General features: G+C 39.7%; 2 protein-coding genes across 5 annotated transcripts in view; both read right to left on the reverse strand.

The window, feature by feature from the left end:
- Alpha-man-ia (alpha-Mannosidase class I a) overlaps positions 1 to 18,090 on the reverse strand; it is a 679,808-nt gene that overhangs the window by 74,602 nt on the left and 587,116 nt on the right. The gene's annotated exons all lie outside the window — the stretch shown is intronic.
- Positions 4,075 to 17,489, reverse strand: LOC143212647 (uncharacterized). Of its 3 annotated transcripts, none has more exons than XR_013009737.1 (3): positions 9,774 to 17,489; positions 8,318 to 8,702; positions 4,075 to 8,232 (listed from the first exon to the last, which is right to left on the reverse strand). XR_013009737.1 is itself a non-coding variant. In XM_076431623.1 (3 exons), exons 1-3 carry the CDS (start codon positions 9,902 to 9,904, stop codon positions 8,451 to 8,453), a joined length of 312 nt encoding a protein of 103 aa, XP_076287738.1. In that variant the 5' UTR covers positions 9,905 to 17,489; the 3' UTR covers positions 4,075 to 8,450. The 3 variants fall into 3 exon arrangements, 2 of the variants coding, with proteins under 2 accessions (XP_076287738.1, XP_076287737.1); XM_076431623.1 differs by having other exon boundaries at positions 4,075 to 8,498; positions 8,570 to 8,702; XM_076431622.1 differs by having other exon boundaries at positions 4,076 to 8,702.

An 18,090-nucleotide genomic window follows, 5' to 3' on the forward strand; every position in this document is an offset into this window, starting at 1 on the left:
CACGATGAACTGGTTCAAATTGCGAAATATCTCGATTACAGGATTTTCCGTAGTTTATGCGACTGGTATAACCACTCTACGTTGGATTTGTGAAGCAGGCACTGCTGTCTGATTCCCCGCCGGGAGATTTGAATGATTTAATAAGAATTTCGAGCCGATGTTATGTTAATCAGTCTACACATTTTAGCTGTAATTATTTTAAAGAAATATAAGTAACGACGAGAGAGTGAGAGAGAGAGAGAGAGACGCAAATTGAAATCTTGGTCTCGTATGATATGTGTGTACGTTTGCACACATGTAAAAATTATGATGATTTAAAAACCAGTTGATTTTTTTCGCATGAAACGTGACAATTTATTCAATAAATTTTGTTAATAAGTGCTATGTTTTCATTTTATTTTTGTAATAATAATCTTGCCGTTCTCACGAATGTGTGTCTGAAAGATTTTAATTTTATAATTATGTTAATCGTTAATATAATTACGTTAATTTAGTCTAATTATGTTAAACTTGCGAATGTCATCGTGGATACGAATGTACCTTCCTTCGAGATAATTGTTCCAAGAAATTATTCGATGTGCGTTTAATCACGAGAGGTCAATACTACACGTGTCACGCTTGACGTGCTACGGGAGACTGAAGATTTTCGAGAAACATCGAGTCGGAGAAACGCGAGGAAAAATACGGTACGCCAGCAATAGGTAATTACAAAAAGATATCCAGTTTCGTAGAATCGTGTAAGTATCATAATTGTCATATATGTATATATTATCCTCGTGAGACTATATCGATTTGTCGCCTAGACCGTACACGTGCATACGTGAGTTTGTAATTGCAGATTACGTCAGTCATAATGACATCACATCCGTGGCTTTTTTTTTATATTCTACGAGAAAGTATTGCCGAAGAGGAAAATAATGGAAACGTAGAACCTGAAACTGCACAGGAAGCCAGCGAGTCGCGTTTCAACCATTGTTCGCGATGGCCGATGTGGATACGCATTACAAGTTCACCATACGACTGATGAAGATCCTAGGACTCTGGCCGTACGTCAATACGAATTTTCGTCGAATCTATAGTGCCGTCGTGAATTGCATTTGCACTAGTTTCGTAGCAGCTCAGGTAGAGAACACCTAACGCTAGTGTATAGTATAATATTCTCGGATCACACGTGAACGTTAAATGCGCATCAAGAACTAAATCGCATCGACGAAATTGTCGCCGATCCAAAATTGAAAAAAAATACGATTCTTTCAGATCACACCTCTCACGACCGGCGAGGTTGATTTGACTACGCTGCTACAGTGTCTGTGCTTTATAGTAATTTTCCTGGGATCGGTAGTGAAGTTTAACACGTACATGGTTCAGATCGGTACAGTGAGTGCGAAACGATTTCTAGTTAACCCTTCGCAGTCGGAGCTATTTCAACTCGAAAATTAAACATTTTTGACCTAGAATTTTATGGATATGAAATTGATGTAACACCTTCTCCATTAGTTACCAACGTATTTAATAACAGGGTCCAACAGATTTTAACTTTTTCTTTTATTTCGATTCTCACTATGCGATTCTTATAGAGTTTTTCGCGCTGATTCCGAATCTGTCTTTAATTTTTCTCCTAGACGTACAGTTTTTGAGAGAATTGTGGTAAGAAAAGACATTTTTCAACTTTGAACAAATATTTGTGATGTTATTAGGGGTGTGCGAGTACCCGAAATTTCAGGTTCGTGTCGGGTCGGGAAATTTGTTCGGATTCGGATCGCGATTACGGGTACCCGAATTGGCAGTTGGGTCAGATCGAGTCGGCGCGTCCCGAAAGTTTGCAATATTCGGGTACTCGAAGTTAAAGTTTGGCCAAGTCTGTGATTAACCCTTTGCACTCGAAGCAATTTCAATTCCAATATCAAGATATTTGATTCAACCCAGATCAGTTTTGTTCTATGTAATCTTTTTTACACTGTGCACATCAAATTTAACCTGTTTTCTTATATATAACAGTTGAGCTTTTTACAATTTATAGAATACAGACAAATTTAATAATGTTAAAACTATTTTGAATAATGGTATGGCAATTTTTAGTGTCGTCTCAGACTCGCCATTCGAGTGCAAAGGGTTAAAACAGCGATAAATAACTGTGCATATTAACCCTTTGTACTCCGCTTTCGCTGATAATGCAATATTTGAAATATGAACTTTGAAACCACTGTCGTTACTACGGCGACACGACTGTTTTGCTTACTAATATAGTGCTGCAGTTGTCGGTGTACTATATGAATCACTAGACTGGAGTGTTAAGATGTCCAATCATCGGTTGTAATAATATTTCGATTTGTACGTCTAGGAGGAAAATTAAAGACATATTCGGAATCAGCGCGACAAACTCTATAAGAATAGTATAGTGCCAATCAAAATACTTGTTGGCTGTTGGACAGTGTAATCTCAACTATATTTTGAACAATGGCGTAGCAATTTTTAGTGGCGACTCTGAGTCCCCACTCGAGTGCTAAGGGTTAGATTAACGGATTAAATCGCACCGGACAATAAAGACGTTCGCAAATGCAGGTTAGGACCATAATGGACGGAATAAAGAGTACGTGGGATACAGCACACGAGGACACGCTCGAAATATTAAATAGGCGAGCCAATCTGGGGAAGCAGCAAGGAGTCATATACGCGTGTAAGGAAATACAATGGTGCTGCGAAAATTATTCGGTCGACAATTCCGGATTGGAAAAATCACCTAGTTATTGCATAAGCCAGGGTTCGGAATTACATACTCGCGACGGCCGATTTTCGAAGACTACGTCCCCTCGACCCGGCCGCGTGTCTCCCTTCCCGTGGCGTCCCTAGTCAGTGTTGGGCAAATTTTATTTTAAACTAGAGGGGAGTTGTTGTATTCGCGAGTAGGGTAAGTAATTTCGAGCTCTGGAATCAGGGATTCATACCGGTATAATACCGGTATACAAAGTAACTATAAAATATTATACCGGTATTTTACTCCAATAACCTTTATAGAAACCGAAATACCGGTATGACACCATACCGGTAAATGGACATACCGGTATATTTCAAGAACTTATACCGGTATTTTCGGTTGTACGTTGTACCGAAATACCGGTATGATACTATTTGAAAGTACCGATATATTTTCTGATATTTGCCGGTAATTTTTTTAATTTTCTTGTTTTATTTAACAACAACAGACGTCTTGCGACAACGAACAAGCGTTACCGTGACGACGCACGGAGACCGCCGCGCTGCGGAGCGCGGAAGGCGGAAATAATTGAATACGCGACAAGGCCAAAGGCACGTAGGATTTTTGTTTTAATAAAGCAATCTTTCATTTTGTTTTGTCATTAGCCATCACGAACGACATACGTTTTTCTCTCAGATCCCTCACCACCTCCATTTTTCCTCCGTATATACCAATTTTTCGATATCGGAACATTATCCGTTATTGTATACATATATTTAATACTTTATACTTACTTTTTAGTTGATATTAGAATATTTCTTATTCATTATAGTTCATTAGTGCGTTATTTTAGTTCGTTTTTAGTTTTTCTAGCATTAATCTTACAATTAGTATTAGAGTCAGTGTCAGTGTAAGACATTTCTTATGTCCCATTGGTCGAAGGAAGATAAATGCTGTTTTTGAATACTTCGAGTATAAATCATCGCAAAATAAATCGACATGCATAATTAATGAGTGTGGTCACCAAATTACAGTAAGTAGTCGTAAATACAGTTACTCCCAGTCGTATTTATACACTGCATCCCACGTTCTTTATTTTGGCTGAAAATTGGAATACTCTACATGGTGTATAAAAAGTAATGGCCATCCGTCCTAGGGGTGAATCTACACCTCTGGATCGGTGGACATTTGTAAGAGAAACTTGCCGCAAAAGTGTTTATAACAAAGAAAATTGTTGTTAAAGTTTTTTTTACATCAACAAATAGTTATTGATATATTAGCTGTTAAAGTTTTTTAACAAGTTTGCAAAAAAACAAAAATCCTACGTGCCTTTGGCCTTGCCGCGTATTCAATTATTTCCGCCTTCCGCGCTCCGCAGCGCGGCGGCCTCCGTGCGCCGCGTCGTCACGGTAACGCTTGTTCGTTGTCGCAAGATGTCTGTTGTTGTTAAATAAAATAAGAAAATTATCAAATATCAGAAAATATATCGGTACTTTCAAATAGTATCATACCGGTATAAGTTCCTGAAATATACCGGTATTTTTCCATTTACCGGTATGATGTCATACCGGTATTTCGGTTTCTATAAAGGTTATTGGTGTAATACCGTTATAATACCGTTATTTTGTATACCGGTATTATACCGGTATGAATCCCTGCCTGGAATAAGTTACGTTACGATCATGTGTATGTTGCAGTATTTATTTATCCGTCAGCATTACTCCTGGTGGTGTTCCGCTCTTCATCCTATTTTATGGTCGTAACAGCACCGCCGAACTCGAATGTAACTGATCCTTTCCCGGTTATGACGGATTATTTGATCGACGAGGAGGAATATTTCTTCCTTAAACTGATCCATACAAATTTGACGATCTTCTTCGGTGGAACTGCATTCGTAGCTACGGAGACCTTGTACATTATGTGGCTTCAGCACAGTATCAGCTTGCTCGAACTCGCGAGGTAAAAGAAGACTACCCTACTCGATGCAGTCGGTACTTTTCTACAGAGTGTCCGAAAATTCCTTCAACAGCCGGAAATGGGAGGTTCCTGAGATCATTTGACGCAACATTTTCCTTTGCAAAAAAGTTATCCGCGGCTTTGTTTAGGAGTTATTAACGAAAAACACGGACCAATCAGAGTGCGACCTAGACACGAGTTGCCACAGTCGGCCAATAAACAGTTGGCGCGCCTCGCGCCTAGGTCGCGCTCTGATTGGTCCGTGTTTTTCGTTAATAACTCCTAAACAAAGCCGTGGATAACATTTTCGCAAAGGAAAATGTCGCTCGAAATGGTCTCAGAAACCACCCCCTTTCGGGAAATTCACGAATTTTGGGACACCCTGTATTACGATAATCGAAATCCTGAACACTGCGTGCCATGATTTCCAGCTACCACATCGAGAAAGGGGTTTCCGAGAGACCGCCCGATACCTCGCAGGAGGTTATGGAGGTTTACAGAAAGAAGTGTCTGGCAACCGCGGTTACGTACCACATCGAGGCAAAAGCGTTAGTATTTGCGAAATCGTAGCACACTCGCAGAGAAATGCTAATTAAAACGTCACCTGCCAGAAACATTTGAGTCTGTGCAGAGCGAGTCGAACATTAGAACTGTCGTTGTGTTCATGCTTGCGAAATTTGATTGGTAATTTTTACGTCAATCTGTAAGAAAAAAATCTCTATGATCGAATGAGACTCCTTTAGCACAGGTTCAACGGAATCGTTCGATTTCCGGTGTTATTAATGTTCACTCGTGGTCTTGTTTGTTCTTAAAGCTTCCTGACCTACCTGAAAAGTAAATTCACATTCTCGTACGCCGTGCTTATCGTGATCGCTGTCTTCTCATTGGCAATCAATTTCTTTCGTGTATGTCGATCTGTCCCTTCATCGATTACGATAGAAACGATATTGTGACGAATCTCTCGAAATATGCGCATGTTTCAGCTCTCCACCGCTTTGAGTGTCACTCACAATGTGGAGGAGATGTTGCTGGCCTCATTCTTGTCTCTTTCCGAGCTGACGTACATGTTCTATCTGAATTATGTGATGCAAAAAGTCGTGGACTATGCGGATGATTTGCCCACAATCATGTAAGTTCGAACAATTTCGTGATTTTATTGAAAATGAATGGCGGTGGGGCCGGTTCAGTGAGACCGATTCCATTCATTTTACAGTTACTCCACGCCGTGGTACAACAGGTCAGTCTCCATTCAGAAGAATCTACTAATTATCTTGACAAGGTGCAGCGATCCGATAGTATTCGACTTTTACGGGTTTTACACTGCTTCGATCGAAGGCTTCTCAGCGGTTTGTAATTAATTATGATCCACAAGAGCTATTTTTTCTACGATAGTCTTGTAGAGCATGAAAAGACGGGTCCAACGAGTACAATGACCATACCATTACGATCATTCAACTTCGAGATATTGGTGTCTGAAAGATTAATTTTGGATTAGGCTTGTTCCATTCAAACAACAATATCTCGAATTCAAATGATCGTAATGGTATGGTCATGGTTCTCGTTGGACTCGTCTTTTCATGCTCTACGGGAATATCGAAGATACTATGTATATAGGGCGTCCTACAAAAAAAGTCAATTGCCATTGAGAAAATATAAAATATTTTTCTCACGTAAATGTCACCACGACGCTTTTGTGTGACTGTATCTCGTCTCATTGAACCCTGATTTCCAGCTGGTGAAGACCACAGTGTCTTATTTTATGATGATAACATCTGTGCAGTGAGAATCCAATAGTTCCGTAATTCATGGATACTGGGCCGAGTAGTAAACCCGTTAGTAAGTGTCCTCTTCACGATTCTAAATATTATTTTATTGTTTCATTGCATGTCAAATTGCCAAATAATTTGTTACAGGATTATCCGTAGTTCGTGCGTACAACGCATTGCGGGGAGATAGGAATGATTTAATAGTAATTTTGAACCGTTGTTATGCTAACCAGTCGAGACATTTCAGCTGTAACTATTTTTATCGATATCGAACTGGGTCCTTGTGTTATCCTACAGATGTGCATACATCTACCATAGTGTCAAACGAATGTAGAAAAAACCAGCTGGCGTAGACAATCTATTTTTCCATTATTCTACAAGTTTTCAAAGAACTGGTCCAGCAAGTTACGTAAACGATTTAAGCATCGAGTTCTTCAAAAGAAGAAACAATGAAGTTTCAACGAAATGAGAGTATCGACGAAAGACGCGCATAGAGATCTTGCGCGTGTGTGATATTATGCATGAACGTTTACATGTAAATATGAAAATGAAAGAAATCCTTTCGTATCGAAACAGACGATTCACGGTGATGATATTCGCTTTATTAAATTTAAGTCGGCAACAAACGTTTGATTTAGCGAATATTTAATTCGGCTGATAATAGCTGACAATCATGGATTTCTATAATTACGATACATACAATCAGGCGTCGGAGGTAGTCCGCTTATGGTCGGTCCGCTTATGCTTCTCTTAGAAAGCGTAAGGTACTCACCTGTAAACAAAAGAACGACAATACGTTTATTAAATATCACAAGATACAAAGAAATACAATTTTCAGACATAAAAATTGAAGGTCCGACGCCTTGGAAAACGGAAATCACGTCAGAAATGATTGCTCAGGTGGATAGGCAAGTGACAAGTATTTTAACACTAAACCTATTGGGTTGGCAAGAAAGTAATTTCGGTATTTTAAGGTGCAATAAAAAACCCCAATTTTTTTTGTTCGATGATCTTTTGCCATCTTTCCGTTAGCTTTACAATTCTGCGCTGACAAAACTTCTAGTCCTCATCGGCCAGAAACTGATCCAAGTGCGATGCCAGGTCATCATCATTAGTGAAAGTTTATTGCTTGAATAAAAAAATTGGGTTCCAATTCACTTTAAAATACCGAAATTACTTTCTTGCCAACCCAATACATTTTCAATATTTCTAAATTGTGATAATTTATACATTCTATATGTAAGAGCATACATACCAGAAAGTACGCGTTAATCAATATTATGCTCTAAAACTTTCCGATCAATAGCAATTTTTGAAAAAATATCTCTTGAAATTCGGATCAATTTTTAGTGGCGCCTGAGAGTCATTACTCGAGTGCTAAGGGTTAAGATTATTAGGAAGGATCGACGCGTGTCCGCCACAATTGGTTCGTTCACACTAATCGAGGGTAATTAATTCTAACTGCCACTTTCCACCGTTTTTCTTCGCGTAACAATCAGAAAACGCCGCCTCTTCCTGTCGAGGTTCTTGAGATCACAATGATCAGAGTCCCTCTTGATATTTAATCATTAATTCAGACTGGAGATTCTCCTCGATTCAAAGCCTTGAGAGCTAAATGAAACAGACGAGATAGCTGCCATTTAATTATTATAATACTAGATGCTCGTAACAACTGATGTTCGCTGCTTTCATTTTTCAACGAAACAATCGTCAAATTTATCAGGTCTCTAAATTCTTTCATTGTGCCATCTGGTGGTTGATTATTATCATTGTTTCGTATGTTCGTAGGTGCCAGCCTTTAGGAGTATCTAAACTCTAAACAAATGACAGGAGCTATAGTCAATTATGGCAACCAGGGGACGATGTGAATCAACACGGGAACACGGAAAACAATTGTTACCTTCAACACCTTCTATTATGTAATCATTTCATGACATAAAATTAGTATTTTCAAGATATTTTATCGAATATCGTGTAGTATCCCACTACGCTTCCCACTACATTTGGCCTAACCGTTAGTGCAAAACGCTCTGCTACACAGAATACAGAACGGTAAAATACGAGAACGACGAGCTCATCATCTGCAACAAAAATTACCGCTGTCTAACTGAACAGTATTAAAAACACGACACAGAAAATTATGTTCAATTACCGTTGAGAAACCTTCGTAGCACGGAACGAACAACCCAGCGACATTAATCTTCGTTGCAGTCATACTTTTTGTTAACACGATCAGCAACATTTTTTGTGACTTCGGTGGTATCAGGTACCACACTGAATTGTATCTGTTTCAATCGAATACGGTCTTATTGTTATTTTCTTATCATATATGTACATACGTTTCTAATGTAAATACAGTAAAGTCACGATTCTTGTCAGACAGCCTGTGTTCTGCACGGACAACTATCGCATACCGACATTATTTTTTATGACTGCGTCTCCGAGGCCGACCTACCGAGAGTACAAACGAAAAGCGAACGTAGAGGACAGTATGTAAATACGAGTCGCGCGGCCGAGTCGTATCGGTGTGAACCACTACTCGCCGACGTAATCGAATGTACAAAACGTCTTTCTTTTCCACTATTTTTTAGTGGGACTTTCACCACCTTATTTCTGGTATTGTTCGGATTAAAATAACACCAAATACGGTATAATTTCAACTGTATTTAGTGGTTTCATCGATGATCACGCGAACACGCGGGGCTTTGAGATGTGCCGACGACGGCGATTGTCTGCGTCACTTACTTTCCCATACGCTGTCCTTCCTTGTGCCGGAAACTTTCATCGTCGATTAAACCACTAAATATAGTTGAAATTATATCGTGTTGTTATATGTTATTATATGTTATCCTAATGAGAAAAATGCTAGAAATAAGTTGATGAAAGTCCCATAATAAAATAATGAAAACTAAAGAAGTTTTGTCATTGGATTAGTAGCGGTTCACACCCATATACCCAAACCGAGATCAGATTACTACAGTGGAGGGGATTTTTTTTTGTATTCATCGTGTACGTCCTTTTTGCAACCATAGAGGATTAGTGTATGATCACTACCGAAATTTCTACACGGTCCCAGTTTCCTACAATTGATATAGACATCGTTTGTCTCGAACGAAGATGAAGATTCTTCTTTTTCCGCACATACGCTTTGACCGCGTACGCGGTCACTGACAAATATCGCAATGTTACTGGGGTGGCTTGTCATAAAATTACTCATAATTGTACGAAGAACATTTAATCTGTATAGTATTATTTCTACGCAGTTCGTAGAAACCAAAAAACAATTCGATCCAGTATTACCTGGATTTTCATAGATCGACAAGATACATTTCTATTTAATAGAATCTCAGACTTACGCTTCAATAAAAACTTGGGAACTAGTGTCTATCACAGACTGACCGCTATAATTGTTCAGCAACATGACCAGCAGATGGACTAGTGTCACTAGAATGGGAACAAAAATCTCTACCGGGCTGTAATTCTCCATGATCGATAGAAAAACCTGGTATTATTAAAAATCCATCTCGTTATTTCTCGACGGTTTTTCATCAGGTTGTTGCATACGAAATGCAATGAGGTTTCACTCGGGGAAACAAAAATTTTCAACTTTTCCGAACTTAATATTGTACAATTCGACGAGTAGAAACCCAGTTTCGAGTGCTTATCGGTTAGGACTTGGATTCCTAGCGCTAGCATATAAAGTTCCAACATTCATTCATCGAACTGTATAATAGTACATACATTGAGAAAAGTAGAAAATTGTTGGTCCCCCCGGCGAAAGTTTAACGAAATATTTCTACAAATATAGAAATAATACTCACGCGGTACAAATTGACAGCGAACGAGCCCACAACCGCTAAAATTGCCAGCATGTATGAAAAAAGTACATTTTTTTCGAAGGCAATGGCGAGCCTTGTGTTACATATCCATAACGTCAGATACATAGTACACGTAATAAAGCAATAATATAATATACGAATAAATGGTTACAGTCACGTGTGCATAAAGGTACCGACTCGTGAGCTCTGTTGTGCATGTCCACAGCAGGGCCGATGTCGATAGGGTCCGTTGACGCCAACCTTGCTGCCTTATCAACTGCAGTTCGTATTCGATAACTGGACGAAGAAAAATATTAGATTATTGCACTTGGTGCCCGATTTTCATAGATATCGCAAACCGTACTGCACGGCGGAGTGTAAAAAAAATTATATAGTCACCATTCTTTTTAAATTGTAGAATTTCTACAATGAAGCCGTATTGTTTCAAATTTAACCATTGAATTTTATTTTCAAATCAGACAAGAACTTATGCAATCATCTGATATATTGATCAGATTAAATTCACGAATGTATTTGAACAACTGATGCATGTTGTTTTGAACGTACCCAACGATTTCGAAGAGTCCAGACAGGTAGAACGAGATGACAGCGAGCGACGCTTCCGTACATGACACTGACAATACACCAAGCACGAGAGTTAGGTAGAAATATATACAGATTAAGTCAGTGCTCGTATTATACTCTGTGTAAAAGAACCCAAATAATTGGATGATGGGCACTTGATATTTGAAATGCAGTAATGTGGGAATCAGTAACAGCAGTAGCATGACAAATATTCCAACGAACGACATACCTACAGAAATTAAATACAATTGTTAAGGGAGTAGACTCGTTTTTCCTGGATTGCGAGAGTGCGGGATGCACATTATCATTTCTCGATAATACAAAAATTGGAGTTTTCAGTAGTCAAAAACGCTAGTTTTTTCGTTTATGAGGCGCAATTTGCATTATTCAGAAGCATACAACTGCGCATGCAGCTATTTTCATGGCTATACTGCTGTGCAAAAGAAAGAAGAACCCGGCCATATTTAATAGAAAAGTGTAAATTGCACCCTTGCAATTCTGGAAACGAGTGTACCGCCTTAAGCGAATTTTCCATTTGTCGTTCGACGATTTTCTGTGGATCTTCACACAGAATAAAAATTGTCTGTACCGATTCTAAGAAACTGGAGCAAAGAACATCTAACGACGAGATTATTTTTAATCAATATTCACAATTCTTACCAAGAAACATGTAAACTATGAGTCTTGACTTGCCGATATATTTGAACAAAATCTTCACCTCATTCGGATTCACCAGCACGTCGCAATCATGTTGCATGTTCTCTAAGAAAGACTTCATCTGCAGCCACACGAAGAAATTACTGAGATCGTATTAGTTTTTGTTAACTATAAAATATTAGAAAGAAGCAACTCAAGTAAGAGGCATTGAAGATATTTCAATTGCATGCACAGAAAAGATTCTATAATCAATTCAATAGCAGCGATAATGACATTGGATCTGTCCAGCTGTTACACGAGTCATTCCTCTTAAATGGTCATATAATAGCTACGTGTTTTCGTACTTACTACTGGAAAATTCACGGTAAAACCAACGTATCGTAAAAAGAACAACAGCATGGGACCGGTATACGATAACATCGTGAGCAAATTGGGCAACGTCAATTCTACATACTTTATAGAGTACACCTGGAAAACGTTTTCATCCCTTCTTGAAAGGTATATCATAGTTACGATATAAATTATTCGAATATTCGAATTATTTGAGCGAGTGTAAGTGTCGTTACATTACATTTTCAAAAAAAAATTATAAAAATGTTCTCACGTAAATTGTCCACGAGGATAAAAGCGATTATAAATAAATAGACTGCGGATTTTATGCATTTATGACAAAAATGGACAAGTACAATTTAAAGCAGTGGATATATTAAAAATATTTAAGGACATCAATGTATTATTTTCAGCGTAATAGGATGATTAAAAGAAGAATACAATTTATATTTGGCTCCTGTAACCTCCAATCAATGCGAACATTTTTTATTTTGCACAAAGATCCGCAGTTTATAAATAAACAACGGGTAACCAGAACTTCTGGCAAAATCACAGTTTCCCCGAATATTTCCGAATGTCGTAACAATATGATTTAAAGTGAAATTAGTTCGTTGACCGGAAGAACTAACGAGGTAGAGTTATGTACAGTAAATGAAATGTTGGTCACCTGAACCGCTATGCAGCAGATGGTAATCAGGGGAAGAACGGTTCTTTTAATCTTAGACAGGGTGGATTGATCGTAGGGCCAGAGCCCTGTGAAGCACAGAATAGAATAGTAGACACTGTAGTTCTTTCGAAACGCCTCCATCGTCGCCGAGGGTGGGTGTGCGATTGATACATGTAAAATTTCCGTCACCTTGCAACTCGCAGCACGCTCCCATATCTTATTCAGGCAGCTTCCGGTAATTAGAGTGTCTGCCAAGTGTAATTTCTACCTTCCTTTCACTCGCGACTCTACTCTCTTCTTCAGTCGGAATTAGACATCGCACTAGTCGGGTAGCCCTACCTAAACAGTCGATACTGTCGACTGGCCGTTCACCAACTTGAGATTTACGAACTTGTTATTAATTTCATGCGATAGTCAACCTGTGCCTTTCGAATTCGTAACGCATCTTCTTTCCCACGATTGTACAATGCACATACATGGTGGTGAATAATCATTACTATTTACGGTACGAACTCATTTATTTATTAATCGCGTGTGTTATATACGTGTGTTATATAAATAATATGCTCGGCTCTTTTCAAATTTTTGTATTAAATTGATCGACAGCGTCGCAAACCATAACAGGGGTTGTTTGAAAAGTAAATAACGAGCAGTAACTCCGAATAAACATATTATGAGATTTCTATACACAGCCAACGATTTATACTAATTGTCGCATTTCTGTGGCACTCTGTTGAAGAAATGATTGCATAGATATCTTTCGTGGAGCACATATTACAATAGGAGCTGCACAAAGTCTAAATAAAATCAATCTTGTCATTTTTATAAGGTAACATGTGTACCAGTCACTTTTATGGCTCGGTAGGTTTAGTGTTAACAGTATGGAACATCTGGGGGCCTACAGCCTCTTCTTCCTCAAACGCAACTGTTTTTTACAGGCCCCCGTCGTTGCTCCTCCTCTGGATTGAATTAATAAAATTAAGTCGAGCTGATGTTACTTTGATCGATCACGCGAAAGAATCATTGGAAAAAACTGATTAGTTTGCATTCCCCTGTGTATTAATTCAGTCTCCCATATTTTATATTGCATAGGCGTTCCTCGCATAATACATTAATATTCATTTCGAGGTTATGCTTAAAGCGTCGCAAGACTCCAAGCAGCTGGAGATGAAGATTCCAAATGGTGCTGCTAGATGGTTAAATTTTTTAAATGTTTGGTCGACACGTGAAACGTATCTTCAAAATTCTGAAAACAGATCAGAAAAGTTGCGAATAGCAGCCTTCGACAAGACTATTCTCTTTTAAAGAACGTGCGAACCTTACTGCAAGCCACTGTAAATAATAGGTCATTGTAAATAGATTTATTTTGCAGGAGTACAAGAGCGAGACGTCGCTCTATCGTTAGACTATTTCAGAAGACTCTACGAAATGTAGCCGTCAATCCGCTCGAGATTTGATGCCGTACCGACGCGACGTCCGCGGCCTTCTCGCGATCATCCGCGGCTTTCCCTCGACGCTCGGATATGCGCCGACATTTAAGCGATAGAATATTGGAAATTTCCGCTCGCATAATGGGTCCCTTTTGTTCATTTAGATACGGGTGCTGTTCGATACAGCAGAGACTCGAAATACGAAATCATCGATTCAGAAGGACGCAAAACAATGTATGCACAAGATATCGACACGGACTGGTGGAATCGTCTTTTCACAAGTAATAACGGATCTCAAGGGACGCGTGCAAACAGTGGAACGAATCTTTTCTCACGGTCATATGGTAACTAGATTTAAAGGTTATTCGTATTTTTTAAAAGACAATCTTGCGTTCTGCCTGGATGTTACTGTACAGCAGGCCTGGGCGACGCTAGCTCGTTAAACACATGTTGCTGCTTCTCTCCTTCTATTGCTCGGTAAGACCCCAACCACGGCCACTCCGACAAATGAGTAGCAGCAACATGTGTTTTTTGAGCCAGCGTCGCCCAGGTCTGCTGTAGAGGATGGAAACGCGAATCCAACGATTACAATAACATTTCGATGATACACTCTTTAGACATTTGTGTTTGAATATGGTATGACATTCGATGCTTTCCGACACAAATTGTTCTAGTATAATGATCGAAATGGTATGGTTGTTTAGGTCGCTGGATTCGTCAGGAATATCTGGAGATCGAATGATCGTAAGGGTATGTTCATGGTACTCGTTGGACTCGTCTTTTCATGCTCTACGAGAATATCTTAGTATTTGCGTTATTTTTAAGAAATCGAACGTTAAACATCTGCCATTCCGCGCGGCATTCGTTTTACATTTTTACCGTATAATCTCTATATTACCGTCGGCAAGGGTCTCGAAAAACCGAACATTTTAGTTACTTATGACCATAACCGCCATGCCTGGCCCTCACGCCATTGTCATCCTCAAGGTCAGTGAGGCTCCGTGGCTCGTATTCGCACCCCCTTGGGCCATCAGGTCGGACCAAACAGCGGTGTTTGTCATTAGCTATTTTAGAAATCTACAATTTCTAAAGGGAACCGTACGCGAGGTACCAAGGGTCCCGGATCCAAGGACCGAGCAGTGTTGGGATATTGGGCGGGTTGCACGCGCATGTGCGACGATTCTAGCGTCAGTGAAGTACAAAGTTGGGGTACCTTGGTCACCCCGCATAATTCCGCAAAATTGTTTTTTTATGGACAGGTCGCAAATGCGCAGGGTTTTTGGGGAAGAGCAATTACAGTTGTTCGGTATTACCCACGAAGGCCAAGGTACATAGTGTCGCATGGTTTAACGATGTTTTGAAGCATTCCAGCCGTTGCTTAGGACTATAGAACGCACATACGGTCCTGCATTTGGTTGCGCATGCGCGTGCAACCCGCCCGATAGCCCAACACTGGGTCTGAGCCTGATGGTCATTCGTCCGCTCGAGACAAGGGGCCTTAAAACTTGTGCGGTCCGTTATACGATATTCCCCCGAAGTTTCCGCGATTGACCTGACGTTGGGACTTCCTCCTCCACTGGTGAGGGCTGTCCGGATGGTCCTCCTCACTCAAGTCAATCATCGAATGGGGATGATTCTCCCCTACATAATATAGGGCATTATCCCCTATATGTATAATCCCCGATAATCGGGCCATCCCGTTGAAGATTTTCGCACAAACGAGGTGACCAGCGAGCGGACCCCGGAGCAGAGAGTCAGAACATATCGTGCTCTTACCATGATCGTTTGGTAGTCTCAGCCGGAGAATATCGTGTTCTCAACAGAACGTTCCGAGTTCCAGCTGAACGTTTCTTCGCATCGCCAGAATGTTTCTGAACATCGTAAGAGCATTTCTTATTGTTAGTCTCATCCGGAGAAGAGAGTTTCGTAGTCTCGCCCGGAAGACCACTCGTAGTCTCGTCCGCAGAGCATTTAGGATATCGTCTGAAGACTGATTCGCAGTCTCGTCCGAAGAACTGATCGTGATTTCATCTCTAGGACTTCCGTAGTCTCGTCCCAAGAATCATACGCGATCGCGTCCGAACAGAACCTTCAAAATCTCGTCGCTATAGCAATATCGTTGCTTTTGATCTCTCGTCGATTTGAAGATCATATCCGAACAATCGTGTTCCCGCTTGTAATCAATCGTCCGTTTAAATTTTTATCGAACCGCTCCGTTATAACTAGTTGTCCAAAGTTAATTCTGCCAGTAACAGATTTGTACCTAAGTTCATAAACGTTAATTGAAAACTCAACAAGTGCGAATCTCCCTTTTCGAAACACGCGCGAAAACAGTGTGTCCAACAAAAAATTGTCAGCTACCATTCAGGAAATATGAAATATTTTTTTCACATAAATGTCACCACCACGCTTTTACGTGACTGTATCTCGTCTCATTGAACCTTGCTTTCCAGCTGGTGAAGACCACAGTGTCTTATTTTATGATGATAACATCTGTTCAGTCAGAATCCAATATTTTCGTAATTCATCGATACTGGGCCGAGTAGTACACCCGTTAGTAAGTGTCCTCGTCACGATTCTAAATATTATTTTATTGTTTCATTGCATGTCAAATTGCCAAATAATTTGTTATAGGATTATCCGTAGTTCATGCGTACAACGCATTGCGGGGAGATAGGAATGGTTTAATAGTAATTTTGAACCGTTGTTATGCTAACCAGTCGAGACATTTCAGCTGTAACTATTTTTATCGATATCGAACCTACAGATGTGCATACATTTACGATGGTGTCAAACGAATGTAGAAAAAGCTAGCTGACGTAGATAATCTATTTTTCCATTATTCTACAAGTTTTCAAAGAAATGGTACAGCACGTTACGTAAACGATTTATGCATTGAAGAACTAAAGAAGAAACAACGAAGTTTCAAAGTAATGAAAGTGTACAATAGTCATAGAGTCATAGCTCGTCGATCGCGAATCGGTGATCGCTTCGGACACCTTCGTTGGTGGTCGGCTACCGCCGCGCCGCCGCGATTGTCAAATGTTTTTAGCCGTGCATCCGCACGACGAGCGATTCGTCTTTCTTCTTGTTCTGGCAATCAACGTGGAAGCACGTGCATAAGCCTGGTGTGAACCAAGTGTTAAATAAATTGTTTTATATTAAATAGTGGATTTCATTTAGTCTACGACACGTGGAATCGTCGACACGAACGACGAAATTCATACGTGAGGGCAAAACAATCAAGCCCACAATTTTATACAGAAAGAACTGACGAAAGACGCGCATAGCAATCTTGCTCGTGTGTGATATTCTGTATGTACGTTTACATGTACATATGAAAATGAAAGAAATCCTTTCGTATCGAAACAGACGATTAATACGAGAATTGTTTGAATTCATTGTTGAGAAAACCATGCTATACGTAATATTACTCCGGTGATGATTGTCGCTTTATTAAATTCATGTCGGTAACAAACGTTTGATTTAGCGAATATTTAATTCGGCTGATAATAGCTGACAATCATGGATTTCTGTAATTACGATACATACAATCAGGCGTCGGAGGTAGTCCGCTTATGGTCGGTCCGCTTATGCTTCTCTTAGAAAGCGTAAGGTACTCACCTGTAAACAGAAGAACGACAATACGTTTATTAAATATCACAAGATACAACGAAATACAATTTTCAGACATAAAAATTGAAGGTCCGACGCCTTGGGAAACGGAAATCACGTCAGAAATGATTCCTCAGGTGGATAGACAAGTGACAAGTATTTTAGCGAGAAACCTATTGGGTTGGCAAGAAAGTAATTTCGGTATTTTAAGGTGCAATAAAAAACCCCCATTTTTTTCTTCGATGGTCTTTTGCCATCTTTCCATTAGCTAGACAATTCTGCGCTCATAAAACTACTAGTCCTCATCGGCCAGAAACTGATCCAAGTGCGATGCCAGGTCATCATCATTAGTGAAAGTTTATTGCTTGAATAAAAAAATTGGGTTTTAATTCTGTTCGTGGATCGGACGTGGGAATTTGGGGGATCGTCGTGGGTGAACGTTGACGTAACTGAGTTTGTAACAACCACACTTTAATCAGACACGATAACAAATTGTACAAGTAATTGAGTATGTCGCACGATGAATGTGATGGCCCACGATAGAGGAGTACGCGAGGTGGTACCATTAACG

Source organism: Lasioglossum baleicum, chromosome 10, assembly GCF_051020765.1.
Source record: "Lasioglossum baleicum chromosome 10, iyLasBale1, whole genome shotgun sequence".
NCBI lineage: Eukaryota > Metazoa > Arthropoda > Insecta > Hymenoptera > Halictidae > Lasioglossum > Lasioglossum baleicum.